General features: G+C 45.8%; 1 protein-coding gene and 1 pseudogene across 3 annotated transcripts in view; both read right to left on the bottom strand.

The window, feature by feature from the left end:
- HDAC1 (histone deacetylase 1) overlaps positions 1-11,658 on the bottom strand; it is a 33,243-nt gene extending 21,585 nt beyond the window's left edge. Inside the window, exons 1-2 of one of the 3 annotated variants that reach the window (XR_003911506.1) lie at positions 11,468-11,656; positions 3,604-3,716 (exon numbers count right to left, since the gene is read on the bottom strand). Coding sequence is in view for 2 of the 3 variants with exons in the window: in XM_029946051.1 (XP_029801911.1) it covers positions 3,604-3,716; positions 11,468-11,516 (162 nt within the window). In the remaining variant the exon portion in view is untranslated. Of the gene's footprint in view, positions 1-3,603; positions 3,717-11,467 lie in introns of all 3 variants that reach the window. The other 2 variants (XM_029946051.1, XM_029946050.1) reach the window with 2 other exon arrangements.
- On the bottom strand, positions 8,036-8,153 carry LOC115300447 (annotated as a pseudogene).
- Positions 11,659-14,574: the final 2,916 nt, after the last annotated feature.

Consider the following 14,574-nt stretch of genomic DNA (forward strand, 5'->3'; position numbering starts at 1 on the left):
ATTACAGCCCAGAGAAGTCAAGAAGGGATGAACTGTTGAGGGAAGAAGATTGAAGAAGACTCATACTCAGTGGAAAAGTAGGGCCAGAGAAGGAAACGGATCACACTAAAGAGAACAAGCCTAGATTTTTATGAAAGAGATTATACTGGGTTTTTGCCTTACAAGTTTACAAATAAGAATACCACGCAGATGAAGTAATTTCCAGTAAGGTATTATTTATTATCTCTATGACAGCCACTGTTAGATGCTTCCCAAAGAGCCATTCTTTCTTAACAGATCTCAATTTGGTTGGGTGTTAACTACTCAGCCAAAGGGATCAAATGTGATTAGTCTAAGCCAATTGCTGGTGAATAGTCTAAGGATGGCAAATGACCCAAAGAGATTTAAAGGGAGATCTGTTGAGAAACTTCTAGGAAGGGTTTTCCTATTTCATAACAAGGGGAGGGGTATGTGTGGAAATAGTAAAAAGTCATCCATTTTGCCTATTCCCTTCCTCTTTGGATTCTGTTGTATGAAGACATGATACTTGGAGCTGAGATAGCCATCATGTGATTTCAAGGCAAAAAACACAAGGATAAAATCAAATAAACTAAGCATGGCTGAGCAGAAGGATAGATAGAATAAGCCTGGGTCCCTGATGACATCACCAAAAAATCCTGAGACATTCTACCTCTAGGCTTCTTGTTAAAATGCTGCTTGGGAAGCAGGAACAGGACAAATGGACAGATAAAGACTCTGGCATCAGGGGCGCCTGGGTGGTTCAGGTGGTTAAGCATCCGACTCCGGCTCAGGTCATGATCTCACAGTTCGTAGGTTGGAGCCCCATATAGGGCTCTGTGCTGACAGCTCAGAGCCTGGAGCCTGCTTCAGATTCTGTGTGTCCCTCTCTCTCTGCCCCTCCCCTGCTCATGCTCTTTCTCTCTCTCAAAAATAAACATTAAAAAATTATAAAAAAAAAAAAAACTCTGGAACCAGATATCTGGGTTGGACTCTGAGTTCATCTGTTAATAGCTATGTGATTCTGAACCTGTAAATTAGCCTCTCTGACCTTGTTTTCTCATCTATAAACTAAGGCTGCTATACAGATTCCACAAGTGGCTCTGGCTTAGAAGTTAGCAATCTTCAATAAATGTTAGTTTATTTTCCCTTTCACTTGAAGATAGGATCCATTTCTTATTAACTCAATATCACTCATGGAGGTTAGTATAGTCCCTAGGATATGACAGGTACTCAACAAAAATCTGTTGAATGAAAGAAGGAAAGAGGGCTTGAGGCGACTTTTGGAGATGAGTAAGCTATGGCTGGCAGAGTAAATCACCCTCCCAGTCAGGAAGGGGTGGAAAGAGGCAGAATCTCATGTGGCCAACTTGGGAGGGTTCTGAGAGGAGAGTGGCAGGAAAGGAGACAAGCCATGGCCAGATTAGCATGGTGTACAGGTGCCAGAGGCACCTCTGGAAGGTCTTGGTGCGTGCTACTCCACCCTTACGTATCCTCTCTTTATCTAAATGCTAGTCTCCTCCCTAGAGTCCCTCAAAATCTCTGCTACTTTTTATGGTTTCCATTCCCAGCTGCCTTTCCCACCTGAGAAAGTTCTCTGGTCCCAGGGTCTGTCTGTTCCTCTGCCTGCCTTCCCTCCTTGCTTCCCCAGCTGCCTCCAGTGGCTCTGGGGATATAACACGGCCATCTGAGACAGAAGACGCCTCTTCTTTCAGTCTCTGGAATGGTGATGAAGGATACTGCCATTGCTAGGATACTTAAGCTGCTGGCACAGACTTTAACCACACAGACTCTTAGGCGGGCTCTAGCCGTAAGGCAACACGGGTCCTCAGCCCTTCTTTATTTTCTCATTTGGACCTTTTGCAATAGCCTGACTTCCCTCCTTCTAAAATGCATGCCTGTGGGCCCCTGACTGGTTCAGTAGGTGGAGCATGAGACTCTTCATCTTATGATTGTGAGTTTGAGCCCCATGTGGGGTGTAGACATTACCTAAAAAAAAAATCTTTAAAAAAGTTATAAAAAGGGGCATCTGGGTGGCTCAGTCAGTTAAGCATCTGGCTTTAGCTCAGGTCATAATCTCACAGCTTGTGAGTTCAAGCCCGGCACCAGGCTCTGTGCTGACAGCTCAGAGCCTGGAGCCTGCTTCGGATTCTATGTCTCCCTCTGTCTGCCCCTCCCCCGCTCACACTCTGCCCCTCTCTCTCTCAAAAATAAATAAATACTGGGGTGCCTGGGTGGCTCAGTTGGTTAAGCATCTGATTTCGGCTCACGCCATGATCTCAAGGTTTGGGAGTACAAGCCCCACATCGGGCTTGAGCCTGAAGCCTGCTTCTACTCTGTGTCTCCTTCTCTCTCTATCCCTCCCCTGATTGTGCTCCCTGTCTCTCAAAAATAAACATTAAAAAAATTTTTTTAATAAATAAATAAGTAGGGGCACCTGGGTGGCTCAGTAGGTTAAGCAACCAGCTTCGGCTCAGGTCATGATCTCATGGTTCATGGGTTTGAGCCCCCCATCAGGCTCTGTGCTGATGGCTAGCTCAGAGTCTGGAGCCTACTTCAGATTCTGTGTTTCCCTCTTTCTCTGACCCTCCCCTGCTCGCACTGTTTCTCTCTGTCTCTCAAAAATAAATAATAATAAAAAAACATTAAAAATAAATAAATAAATAAACATTTAAACATTTTTTAAAAATAATAATAAAATAAAATCCATTACTTTTTCCTCACTGCCCCCAGAAGAGGTTCAAACTGGGGACCTTTGGACCAAATTTAGTTCACAGATGTACTGATGTTTTTGTTTGAACATGTTTAAAAAAACAAAAACAAAACAAAAAAACCCAACTTGGGCCAATATTTTAAATCAGGTATTTTTACATAATAAGGTAGATTTCTAGCCTCTCTTTAAAAAACTGGCAGATGGGCAAAAGTCAGCTGGAACTGAGTCAAGAAGTTAGACAGTCTATGCTCTCTAGTAACTAGAGACTTGGGTGTCTAGTTGAACACAGTCCCAACTTCAGCATTGGATTTTTTTGATCCTGGCCCCTCAGACTTGCTTGTCACATAGCACAGCACATCCAATCCTTGCTGACCTGTCCAGTTCGAGGCCCCTCACTTACACCTGTGAACTTTACACAACAGCACTTTACACTATTGCACTATAGCATTAAACTACTTACGTTTCTCCAAACACATCATATTGTTTTCACCCCTTCTTGCCTTTTTGTCTATGCTTTTCCCTTGGTCTAGAATGTCAGTCTCCTCCTCAACTCCAGGCTAAATTCTATTCAGTCTTTAAAATTCTGCTCAGATATCACCTCTAGGAAACATTCCAAGGCTCCCTTCCTCCTTTAGTCTTTATTATCTCTGCATCTTGTACATTTTTTTAATTGTTGCACTTATAATAGACTGTACTGCAATTTATTTGTATACATGTCAGTCTCCAGCACTGGCGTTAAACCCTTGAAAAACAGAAATCTCTATCATTTACAATGCCTGCCACGTAATAGCCACTCAACACATGTGATAAATGAGTAGTTGAGAAAATGAGATAAATATCATTATGACCAGAGCTGATGAGGTGAGGGAGGGGTAGGGCTCCCAGTAACTCACATATATTTCCATTTTTCGATAGAGACCATAGTTAAGTAGCAAATTGTGAGTCATGCGGATTCGGTGAGGCTTCATTGGGTGGCCTTGTCCATAATAGTAATTTCCAACATCCCCTGAAAAAAAAAGAGTGACAGTTTCAGTGACACAGTTAGACATACACTCCCAGGAGACTCCAGGAATCTTTATAACTATCTCCTAGTCAAATTATTTTTCTCTTTCGTTCTAGTCTCCAAGATTCTACCCAGCTTGAGGAAGGATAACTCCAAAATTTGAAAAAAAAGAAAAAAAGGCAAGCAGGGAGCTTGGGTCAGGTCATGATCTCATGGTTCGTGAGTTTGAGCTCTGAGTCAGGCTCTGAGCTGACAGCACAAAGCCTGCTTGGGATTCTCTTGCTCTCCCTCTCTGTCTGTCCCTCCCCCTATGTGTGCTCGCTCTAAATAAACATTAAAAAAAAAAAAGCAGAGGATCCTGGTGAGGTCAGCATTTAAGGATGTTAAGTCTAGTCTACAGGATCTAGACGGTATAAGGGGTTCATTCCAAAGCTACTCAGGAATAGCCGGCAGTGAGTGACTCACCCCACTATATCTCCAAAGAATTCACTCCCATAGCAGAAAAATAACCGTCAATACTCAGAATTATAAGTCACAGTTCACCTTTTTCATGCTGTGACACTTTATGGAGTCAAAGCACATTTACAATAGTTTTCCTACCTGATCTTCACAATAATCCCATAAAACAGAACAGGGAGTATTATTCCCATTTTATAGATAAGAAAACTAAGCTCTTATCATCTCTTGCTTCATCTAGAGCAAAAGACTTCTAATTTTTTCTCTGCCTTCAATTCAAATTATCTGCTACAATGGCCAGTTATTTTTCCTTTTTTTTTTTAATTTTTAATGTTTTTTATTTATTTCTGAGAGACAGAGCGAGCAGAGGAGGATCAGAGAGAGGAGATACAGAATCCGAAGATAGACTCCAGGCTCTGAGCTAGCAGTCAGCACAAAGCCCAGCGTGGGGCTCACACCCATGAACCGTGAGATTATGACCTGAGCAGAAGTCGGACGCTTAATCAACTGAGCCACCCAGGCGCCCCAGACCAGTTATTTTTCTAATGCACAGCTTTCATGATATCACTCCCTTGCTCAAAAACACCTTAATGGCTCCCCATCTCCTACAGGATAAAGAACAACTTCACCAGCTTGGCATTCAACCCACAACACTCTCCATCTCCCTCCCTTTCTCCTCTCCCAGTTCTCTGCTCAGAAGTAGAATAGGCAAACTATGGCCCTTGGGCCAAATACAACTGGCTGCCTGTTTTTGGTAAATAAAATTTTATTGGAACACAGCCATGCCCAGTAGTTTAAATATTGTCTATGGCTGCTTTCACATCATAATAGCAGAGCTGAGTAAATAGTTGCCACAAAGACCCACCCATATGGCACACGAAGCGAAAAATATTTACGATCTGGCCCTTTACAGAAAATTTGCCAATCTCTGTTCTAAACACACTAGATTATTATCAGCATCCTGAACACGGCATTTACTTTCACACCCAAGTAGCCTTTGTTCAGACTGTTCCTCTGACCTGGATTGTCCCTCCTTTTCTGATGATCTTCATACAACAAAGCCCAGCTTAAGTGCCAAACATATTCCTGATCAAAATAAACGGTCCTTTCCTCTCTATACAATTTGTATGTATCACTTAGAAAATTTTGTATCTGAATTACTTATATATCTATTTTAATTTTTAAATGTTTGTTTGAGAGAGCATATGCACACGCAGAAGAGCAGAAGAGGGGCAGAGAGGGAAAGAGAATCCCCAAGCAAGCTCCAAGATCAGCGGGGAGCCTGATGAGGGGCTCGATCCCATGACCATGAGATCATGATCTGAGCTAAAATCAAGAGTCAGACACTTGGGGTGCCTGGGTGACTCGGTTGGCTAAGTGTGTGACTTCAGCTCAGGTCATGATCTCACAGTCTGTGGGTTTGAGCCTCGCATCAGGCTCTGTGCTGACAAGCTCAGGGCCTGGAGGCTGCTTCAGATTCTGTGTGTGTGTCTCTCTCTCTACCCCTTGCCTGCTAACTCTCTGCCTCTTTCAAAATAAAATAAAGACATAAAAAAAAGTTATGTAAAAAAAAAGTCGGACACTTAACTGACTGAGCCACCCAGGTGCCCCCTTACATATCTATTTCTATTCATAAGACTGGCCGCTCCCTGAAGACAAGGACAAACATGCCCTGTACAGCATAGAAACCGAATAAAGATTCAAGGAACTGAATTGAGTGAGATTCAATAAGGTTCAGTGCCGGCTCAAGATCACATGACTAATAACTAATCCGGGGGTCAACTCTTCTGACTCCAAATTCAGTATCCTAAAAGCTACATCGGGCTTACTTCAATTTGCACTTAATCCAGAGGGCTCTGTGAACTACTTGCCACAAAGTTCCTGGAACAATTATTTCCAAAAGGCAAGTGGGGGCACCTGGCTGGCTCAGTCAGTTAAGCATCTGACTGACTCAGGTCACGATCTCACAGTTCCTGAGTTCGAGCCCCATGCTGGGCTCTCTGCTGTTGGAACAGAGCCTGCTTCGGATCCTGTCTCCCTCTCTTTGCCCCTCCCCTGCTTGTGCACGGTCTCTCTCTCTCTCTCTCTCTCTCAAAATAAATACATAAACTTAAGAAAAATACTTTTCTTACATGAAAAAGTTAAAAAAAAAACAAAAAACAGTACAAAAATCAAGTGAACTGCACCCCCAAGGATGGATCTTTCTCGCCTTAGAAGTCCATTAACATGAGGCAGATCTTTGGGCACCGGTGAAAAGAAGGTCCCAACCTCTTATGCACTGTGGTTTGGTGGCACTAGTAACAGGCTTCATTCCAGGGAGCAATGCATTGTGGGAAATGCCACCAACAGTATCCAAGCCACGCTCCAATACTCTTCATCACTGACATGGCCTGGGACAATGGGAAACTTCTAAACAGTTGGATATTTAGGATCTCAGCCTCTTCTCTGTCTTTTTAATAGACTTTACTTTTTAGAACAATTTTAGATTTACAGAAAAATTGCAAAGACAGAGTTCTCAGATACCTCATAGGCAGTTCCCCCTATCATTAGCATTTTACATGATAAAATAAGAAGTATTTGTTACAATTAATGAACCAACACTGATACAGTGTCATTAACTAAAAGTTAAAGCCCATGCTTTATTCAGATTTCCTTAGTTTTCACTTAATGTCCTTTTAGCCTCTTCTCTTAATCTCAGTGAGGTCTCTGAGGGTAGGAACTGTGCTCCTGGGCAGAACAGCAAGCCAGAGTACAAGATTTGATGGCATTCGGTTGGGACCCTTGTCCTATACAGACATAGACTTTGTGATGCAGTGGCAGAGGAGACAGGCAGAAAATTTTGTTCCCAGAGACCCTCAGACAACCTTATCAGCCATGAGGATTGACAGAATAGGTTTCCAAAGCATTGGCTGAGACATCCAGAGACAGACCCAATTTTTTAAAATTTATTTATTTTTAATGTTCATTTATTTTTGAGAGGCAGAGGAGGGGCAGAGAGAGAGGGAGACCCAGAATCCGAGGCAGTCTCCAGGCTCTGAGCTGTCAGCACAGAGCCCGACTCGGGACTCAAACACGAAACATGAGATCATGACCTGAGCCAAAGCTGGACACTTAACCAACTGAGCCACACTGGCGCCCTGAGGCAGACTCAGTAACATGACCATTCCTGTTACATAAGTAGATTCCTGGCTTACCCTTGTCTCTGCCCTGGGCCTTGATCCCCAGCAACTCCTCTGCCTATCAAACCTGAATTCAGCCAAGCTTTAGGCTTGGGGGACTAAGATAACTTATCTAGAAGGCTAGGGGAGTACCTGAGGGTGGGGCCCAGACACCAACCTTTTCGGAACAGCTTTTAGTCCAGTTGCTAAGAGAGACTTTTAAAATACATAATCCTTTTGGGGTACCTAGGTGGCTCAGTTGGTTGAGCGTCCGGCTTCAGCTCAGGTCATGATCCCATGGTTCGTGGGTTCAAGCCCTGCCTTGAGCTCTGTACTGACAGCTCAGAGCCTGGAGCCTGTCCACAGATTCTGTGTCTCCCTCTCTCTCTGACCCTCCGCTGCTCACACGGTCTCTCTCTCTCTCTCTCTCTCTCTCTCTCTCTCAAAAATAAATAAAACATTAAAAAAATACATAATCCGGGGTGCCGGGTGGCTCAGTCGGTTGAGAGTCCGACTTTGGCTCAGGTCATGACCTCACAGTTCATGGTTTCGAGCCCTGCATCGGGTTCTGAGCTGACCGCTAGCTAAAAGCCTGGAACCTGCTTCTGATTCTGTGTCTTTCTCTCTCTGTCCCTCCCCTGTTCACGCTCTCTCTCTGTCTCTCAAAAATAAATAAATGTAATTAAAAAAAAAACATAATCCTTTTAATTTAGATACTACCTTTAAACTTGTAAACAGCTTTTCCCATTGTTCTCATAATTTTTCAGTTTTAAACTGATAAGAACAGATACTACACTTGATCTTAGCCAAAAGGCTGAGAAGCGATATAGTTTTTCAGTTTTATAGGAGAGTGACTGGAGGCCTGCAAAGGTAAAGTGACTTGCCCAATACTGCAAAGCTTCTGAGGGGCAGAACCAAGTCTCAGTGCCAAGTCAGTGACCTCACTGCAAAACTCACAAGCAGTTTCTTAAAAAGTTAGAAATCTCCCTTGCCTAAAATCTGCAAGTCTTTCCACTTTCTCTCTCTCTTTAATGTTTTTATTTATTTTTGAGAGAGAGAAAGAGAGACAGCATGAGCAGGGGAGGGTCAGAGAGAGAGGGAGACACAGAATCTAAAGACAGTCTCCAGGCTCTGAGCTAGCTGTCAGCACAGAGCCCGACGCAGGGCTCGAACCTATGAACCGTGAGATCATGACTGGAGCCAAAGCCAGACACTCAACTGACTGAGCCACCCACGCGCCCCTACTTATTCTCTTTTTAAACTAACAGTGGAGAGATCATAAAACAGTGCAAACAGATATGGTTACAAAGTCACAGGCTCCAGCCCCACGGGGGCCCTCGCCACTGCCCAGCAACCCTTCCAAATTTATTTTCCTACCTCCCTCTTTCCCAACAGCTACTCCACAGCTATCTCTCTTCAAGATTCCTACTCTACCAACTGCCCTCCCCCACTCACAGAAAAAGAAATAATCTATTACCTCATCTTGAAAATTCCAACTTTCTCTTCATCAAACTTACCTACATTTGAACTCTTCCTTGCCTCTCATCATGAGGAAACTTGCCCCTGAAGGCTAGCGTCCCTACCTGTGCTCTGGTTTCCATCTTACCTGGTCCCCTCGGGAACCTCCATCATTACCTGTCCCTCTCTTTCCAGTATCTTCCACCTCTCCCCCTGGCTATTTTCCATTCCAAGTCTGAATATGCACAACCCTGAGCCACTACACCCCCCATATCAACAACCCTCTCTCTGCCCCACCAAGCTTCCTTGGAAAAGGGTTCAATCCGATGTCTTCTCTTCAGCCATCCACTCGGTCTTCAATCTACTGCAATCTAACTTCAGTTCCAAACTGTGCACAAGAAACAGTTCTTGCCAACAGTTGGCCACTCCTTCCTTCTTTTGGCTACTGCAACCAAAGACTTTCTGGTTCACTTACATTCCCTCTGTACAATTCATCGGCAAGTGTTTATTGACAGCCTGTTACGAGCTAGGCATCATTCTGCAGGCAGAGCATACAGAGCTAGACAAGACATGGTCTCTTTCCCTAAGAAGAACGAACAAGTAAATGGGCAATTCCAATGCACAGTGACAAGTGCTATGACAGGGGAGTTCAGAGCATGAAGGGCACTAGACTTTTACTCAGACCATGTCCTTAGAATCCCACCCCGATCCTCTTCTCCTTCCACCCTATACAACTTCTTGGGTGACCATTTCCACTCCGGTAACTAATGTTACCATCTGCATGTTGACAACTACCAAAAATCTCTATCCTCTTATTTCTGTCTTCTAAACGGCCAACCTCGGGGCACCTGGGTGGCTCAGTCAGTTGGGCGGCCAACTTTGGCTCAGATCATGATCTCGGGTTCATGGATTCATGCCCCATATCGGGCTCTGTGCTGACAGCTCAGAGCCTGGAGCCTGTTTCAGATTCTGTGTCTCCCTCTCTCAAAATTAATTAAAAACAAATAAAAATAAAAATGGCAACCTGAATGGCCAACTGCCTACTGGATGCCTCTACTTGGTTATCCCTTAGTAGGGATATCCCTCAAAATATTTCTTTAAAAACAAAAACAACAACGGGGCACCTGGGTGGCTCAGTTGGTTGAACAGTCAGCTTCAGCTCAGGTCATGATCTCACGGTTAGTGGGTTCAAGCCCCACTTTCAGACTCTGTGCTGACAGCTCAGAGCTTGGAGCCTGCTTCAAATTCTGTGTCTCCCTCTCTCTCTCTTCCTCCCCTGCTTGTGCTTGGTCTCTCTCTCTCTCAAAAATAAAGATTAAAAAACAACAACAACAATCAAAGTAATCTACTAACATAGCCTTCTCCAAACACTCAACATCAACCTGCCCAACCCAGAAGTTTGGGATCTTTACCGTCTTCCTCATTCCTATACTGGCAAATTTAATTTCTGTCTCAGAGTGATAGCTCTGAGGTATAAATCTGATGATGTCATGACCTGCATAAAACTTTAATGGTTCACAAGTGCACTCAGAATAAAGTCCAACTTCCTTAGGACAGAGCATCCAGCCCGCCATGATCCGGTCCCCAGATCATGAGGTTCAAGCCTCATCACTTGCAACCTTTCCCTCCACTCTATGCCCTGATTTTCTACGCTCTGCCCTCAAACCTGTGCCTCAGCCATGCTGTGCACACATCTGCTATCTTTCAAAAATGCTGTCCTCTCTCTTACCTCTAAACTCAATGTCATCTTTGCCTTTCCTGAGCTTGGCTAATAACCCTGGTTCTTTGGGTCCTGACATGGCACCTCGGTCTCTGACTCCTCAGGCTGGGCTGAGTGCCTCTTCTCTGTGCTCCCAAAACACTCTGAGCTTTCCTTTATCCCTGCATGACACTGGGGGGCAATTCCCTGCCACTGTCTAGCTCCCCCTCCAGACGGAGAGGAAGATGGGAAGGGACCTGATCAGCCCCATGGCCCCAGCACCTAATCATCCCTAGTACAGAGGAAGCTGCTCCAAAGGCTTTTGTTCAATGAAAAAGTGTTTTAACAGGTTGCAACTTTCTCCTTCCAAGCCCAGCAGCCCCATTTCCCAGCGGCGACTGCAGGCCCAGCTCAGAGACTGGGGGAGGGGAGGCTGGTGACAGGAGGTGGTGACTCCCACAAGACTCTCACCAAAAAGGATGAGGAAGCGAAGGGGCAGAGAAAGACTTGTGTCTTCTCAGCAGGAAAATAGATCCTTGCACATTTCTCCACCAGCTCCTGCCTCCCCTCCGGGAGTCCCACTCAAACTCTGCCCATGAGGCTTCCTGAGGCTCCCCCCGCCGCCACCAAGTTACCCCAAGCTTCCCCAGGCGACCCCCGATCGGCCTCAGTCTCTTCCCTAGGCCTCGACTTGCTTTCCTTTCCTCCCAGTCTCCTGCCTCAGTCTCAGCCTCGACCTCCGCTCTTAGCCTCCTCCCTCACTCTGACCTCTTTCCTCTGAGCCTCCTCCCTCAGTCTTGACCTCCTTCCTCTGAGCCTCCTCCCTCTGCCTCGCTCTCCTTTCCTCCCAGCCTCCTCTCTCAGCCTTTCCCCAACGCCCCAGCCTCTCCCAGCCTCCCCGCTCACATCTCCTCAGCCTCCCTCTGCTGGATCCGGCCCGGCCCCGCCCCCACCCCCACCCCCGCCACGCTCACGGAGCTCACCGTCGTAGTAGTAACAGACTTTCCTCCGGGTGCCCTGAGTCTGCGCCATCTTGCTCGGCTCCTGTCCCTCCCGTCAGTCGGTCCGTCCGGCCTCCCGCCCGCGGCTCCGCTCAGCGTCCGACCCAGGGGAGGAGGGGGCGGGCCTCCAGCCCGCTCCGCCTGTCCCCTCCCGGGCTCACCTATAGCCGCGCCGCCCGGGCACGGCTCCAGCCAATCAGCTTGCGCAAGGAGGGCCCGGAACTCGGCTGGGGGCAAGGGCAGCCCTGAGAGGCAGCCGAGGGCCCCCTGGGCCTGTACCAAGGTCTGCGACAGGGGGGTGGGGGAGCTGCCCGGGGACCGTACCATTAGTCCCGGGGGAGGAAAACAGATCCGTACATTCCACGGTCCCGTTTCGGTGTTGGAAGTGTGCTTGGAGATCAGAAGCCAACTTTGTAATTTTATAGAGAATCAACCGAGCCCTCTGGGGGGAAAGTGACTCGCACAAGGTCACTTAGCTAATGACAGGGCTGAACGTGAATTAGAACCCAGGTTTGGAAGAGGGAGAAATAAACTGACAAAGAAAACCGCTGTCGCCAAGTACTGTGCAATAGCTTTACCAACGTTTATCTCAATGATTGCTCACAGCGGCCTTGGAAGAGGACTTTTTATCCCTGTTTTACGGGTAAGGATAATGAAGTTCAGACCTTTGAGACCTCCTCAGAGTCACACAATTAGTAATTAAATTCAACTTTCAGTAGTACAGATTTTTTTAATGCCTACAGTGCACCAAAGACGCTGTTAACAAAGGGGCAGAACCCAGCCTTTCATACTCCAAAGCCTACCTCCCAGATGTAGTCACCCCCGCAGGGGGAGCAAAAAGTGCCTTTGCACAGGAGGAAACCGATTGCCCCCTTTTGCTAATTTCTCAAGCTATTGAAGCTATTGACATTTGGAGCTGGATGATTCCTCATTGTAGAGGGCTGTCTCCTGCTCTGGGAGCAGTAGGACGTTTAGCAGCATCCTCAGGATTTAGTCAGATGCGAATAGCACCCTCCAACCTCACCCCCAGTTGTGACAACCAGAATTGTCTTCAGACATTGCAAAAATGTCTCCAGGGCAGGGGGAGAGTGTAAAATTGCCCCCACCCTACCCTTGCTAACCATTGCACTAGACCAGTCAGTCATCAACTGTTCATTACTAAAAGCCGAAAGACCGAAAAGCACGATGATGAGCTATTAAAATAACAAATTCAACACAATTATTAATATTTAGTGAGTGCTTATCATCTGTGTGCCAACTAAGTTACAAACTCATGGCCCTGTGGTCCATAAGATACGTTTTTATGCCTCTACACTTTGAAGAGTGCTTGGACACTTGTGTTCCTCATTTGAGAACAGCATTTGGGTCACTAATTATAAAAGTAACAGACGTAAGACTGGGCAGTTCTATTATAGAAATAGCTAAAGGACCAGGGAATAAACCCTATTTGCAGTTCTGCGTTGCTCCTTCCTAGCTAGGAACCTTTCTGGCCCCACTTCCCCCTTTGTAAATTGGAGAGGATAACGACGCAAAGTTCACCAAGTCTATGGCTGCACACAGTGTGCAAACGAAGAGGAGGGTGGGGATCAGATGAGGTCATGGGTGTGGCAACATTTTATAAAATGCAGAACAGGAATCACACACTCAGATCCTTACAGAGGTGAGGCAGGTGGCATAAAAATAAGTTGGTTTATATTAATTTATATTAGCCTGATTCCGGTGCTTTGCATACTTCTAAAATTGGATCCTTTTTTACTTTTATAAAGCACTATGCCTTTCTTTCCCCCTGTCTTCAAACACACTGCCATCTGCAGGTATCTTTCATTTTGTCAGTTTTTAATGGAAATGTAGGTGGAAAAACATTTCATTTTCCTCTTCATTGTAAGAACAACAGTGCAAGCATGATGATAAACAACCACTAACACTCAGTGTCACTTTCTGGGAGTGGAAGGGACTCTGGCAAAGAAAGAATTCAAGTCCCACCGAAGAGGGTGGGTGCTACTCAGCTCCATAACAAGGAAGCCCAATGAAGCCAAATCTTCCTTTTTTTTTTCAATAGAAGGTAGAAATCTATAGTTTTTTTTAATGTTTATTTATTTTGGGAGAGAGAAAGAGAGAGAGCATGCGCACAAGCAGAGGCAGGGCAGAGAGAGAGAGAGAGAGAGAGAATCCCAAGGAGCCTCCCAAGAGCCCAGCACGGAGCCGTACCTCACAAACTGCAAGATCATCACCTGACCCAAGTCAAAATCAAGAGTTGGGCACTTAAGCCACTGAACCACTCAGGCGCCCCTAGAAATCTGGAGATTTATCCAAAATCTTCCCAGTTTTATAAAGTGACTGCTAACTCAAGACAGTAGTAAAAGCCATCTTTTTAAAGTTTTTTAGGTCTTTATTTTATTTTGAGAAAGAGACAGAGAGTGAGCAGAGGAGGGGCAGCGAGAGAGAGAGAGACATAGAATCCAAAGTAGGCTCCAAGCTCTGAGCTGTCAGCACAGAGCTCGAGCCCACCAATATGAGATCATGACCTGAGCCGAAGTCAAATGTTTAACCAACTGAGCCACCCAGGCGCCCCAAGAGCCATGCTTTTAAAATGTAGGTCAGATCCTACAAGGCTCTCCAAAAGTCCCCAAAGAAAAGCCTCCTTGAAACGGTTCCTGCAGAGATCACAAGGCCCCAGGCCACACAGGATCTCTGCCCCTCAGGCCCCCTGGCAGGACCTTGATCTCTGAGTTTGCCAAAGGACCTTCTGCCTCAGGCTGTTCCCTCATCTCCTCTGCTCCTCCTCCGAACCTGTGACTAGCTCCCTCATTTCCTTCAAATATTTGTTCAAAAGTCACCTTCACAATGAGGCCGTCCCAGACCAGCCTGCTTAAAACTGCAAACCTCCTCCAGCCCTGACAGTCCTAATTCCCCTTCCCTGTTTTACTCTCCCCTAAGCACTTGGCACCTCGTAGCATACCACGTCATGGACTTTGTGATGTTTATTGTCTGCCTTCCCTTACTAGAATGTAAGCTCCATAAGGACAGAGATTTGTTTATCTACTGTATATTCTATGAACCCAAAAACATGCTTGGTGCACAGCAGACAT

Source organism: Suricata suricatta, chromosome 8, assembly GCF_006229205.1.
Source record: "Suricata suricatta isolate VVHF042 chromosome 8, meerkat_22Aug2017_6uvM2_HiC, whole genome shotgun sequence".
Taxonomy (NCBI): domain Eukaryota; kingdom Metazoa; phylum Chordata; class Mammalia; order Carnivora; family Herpestidae; genus Suricata; species Suricata suricatta.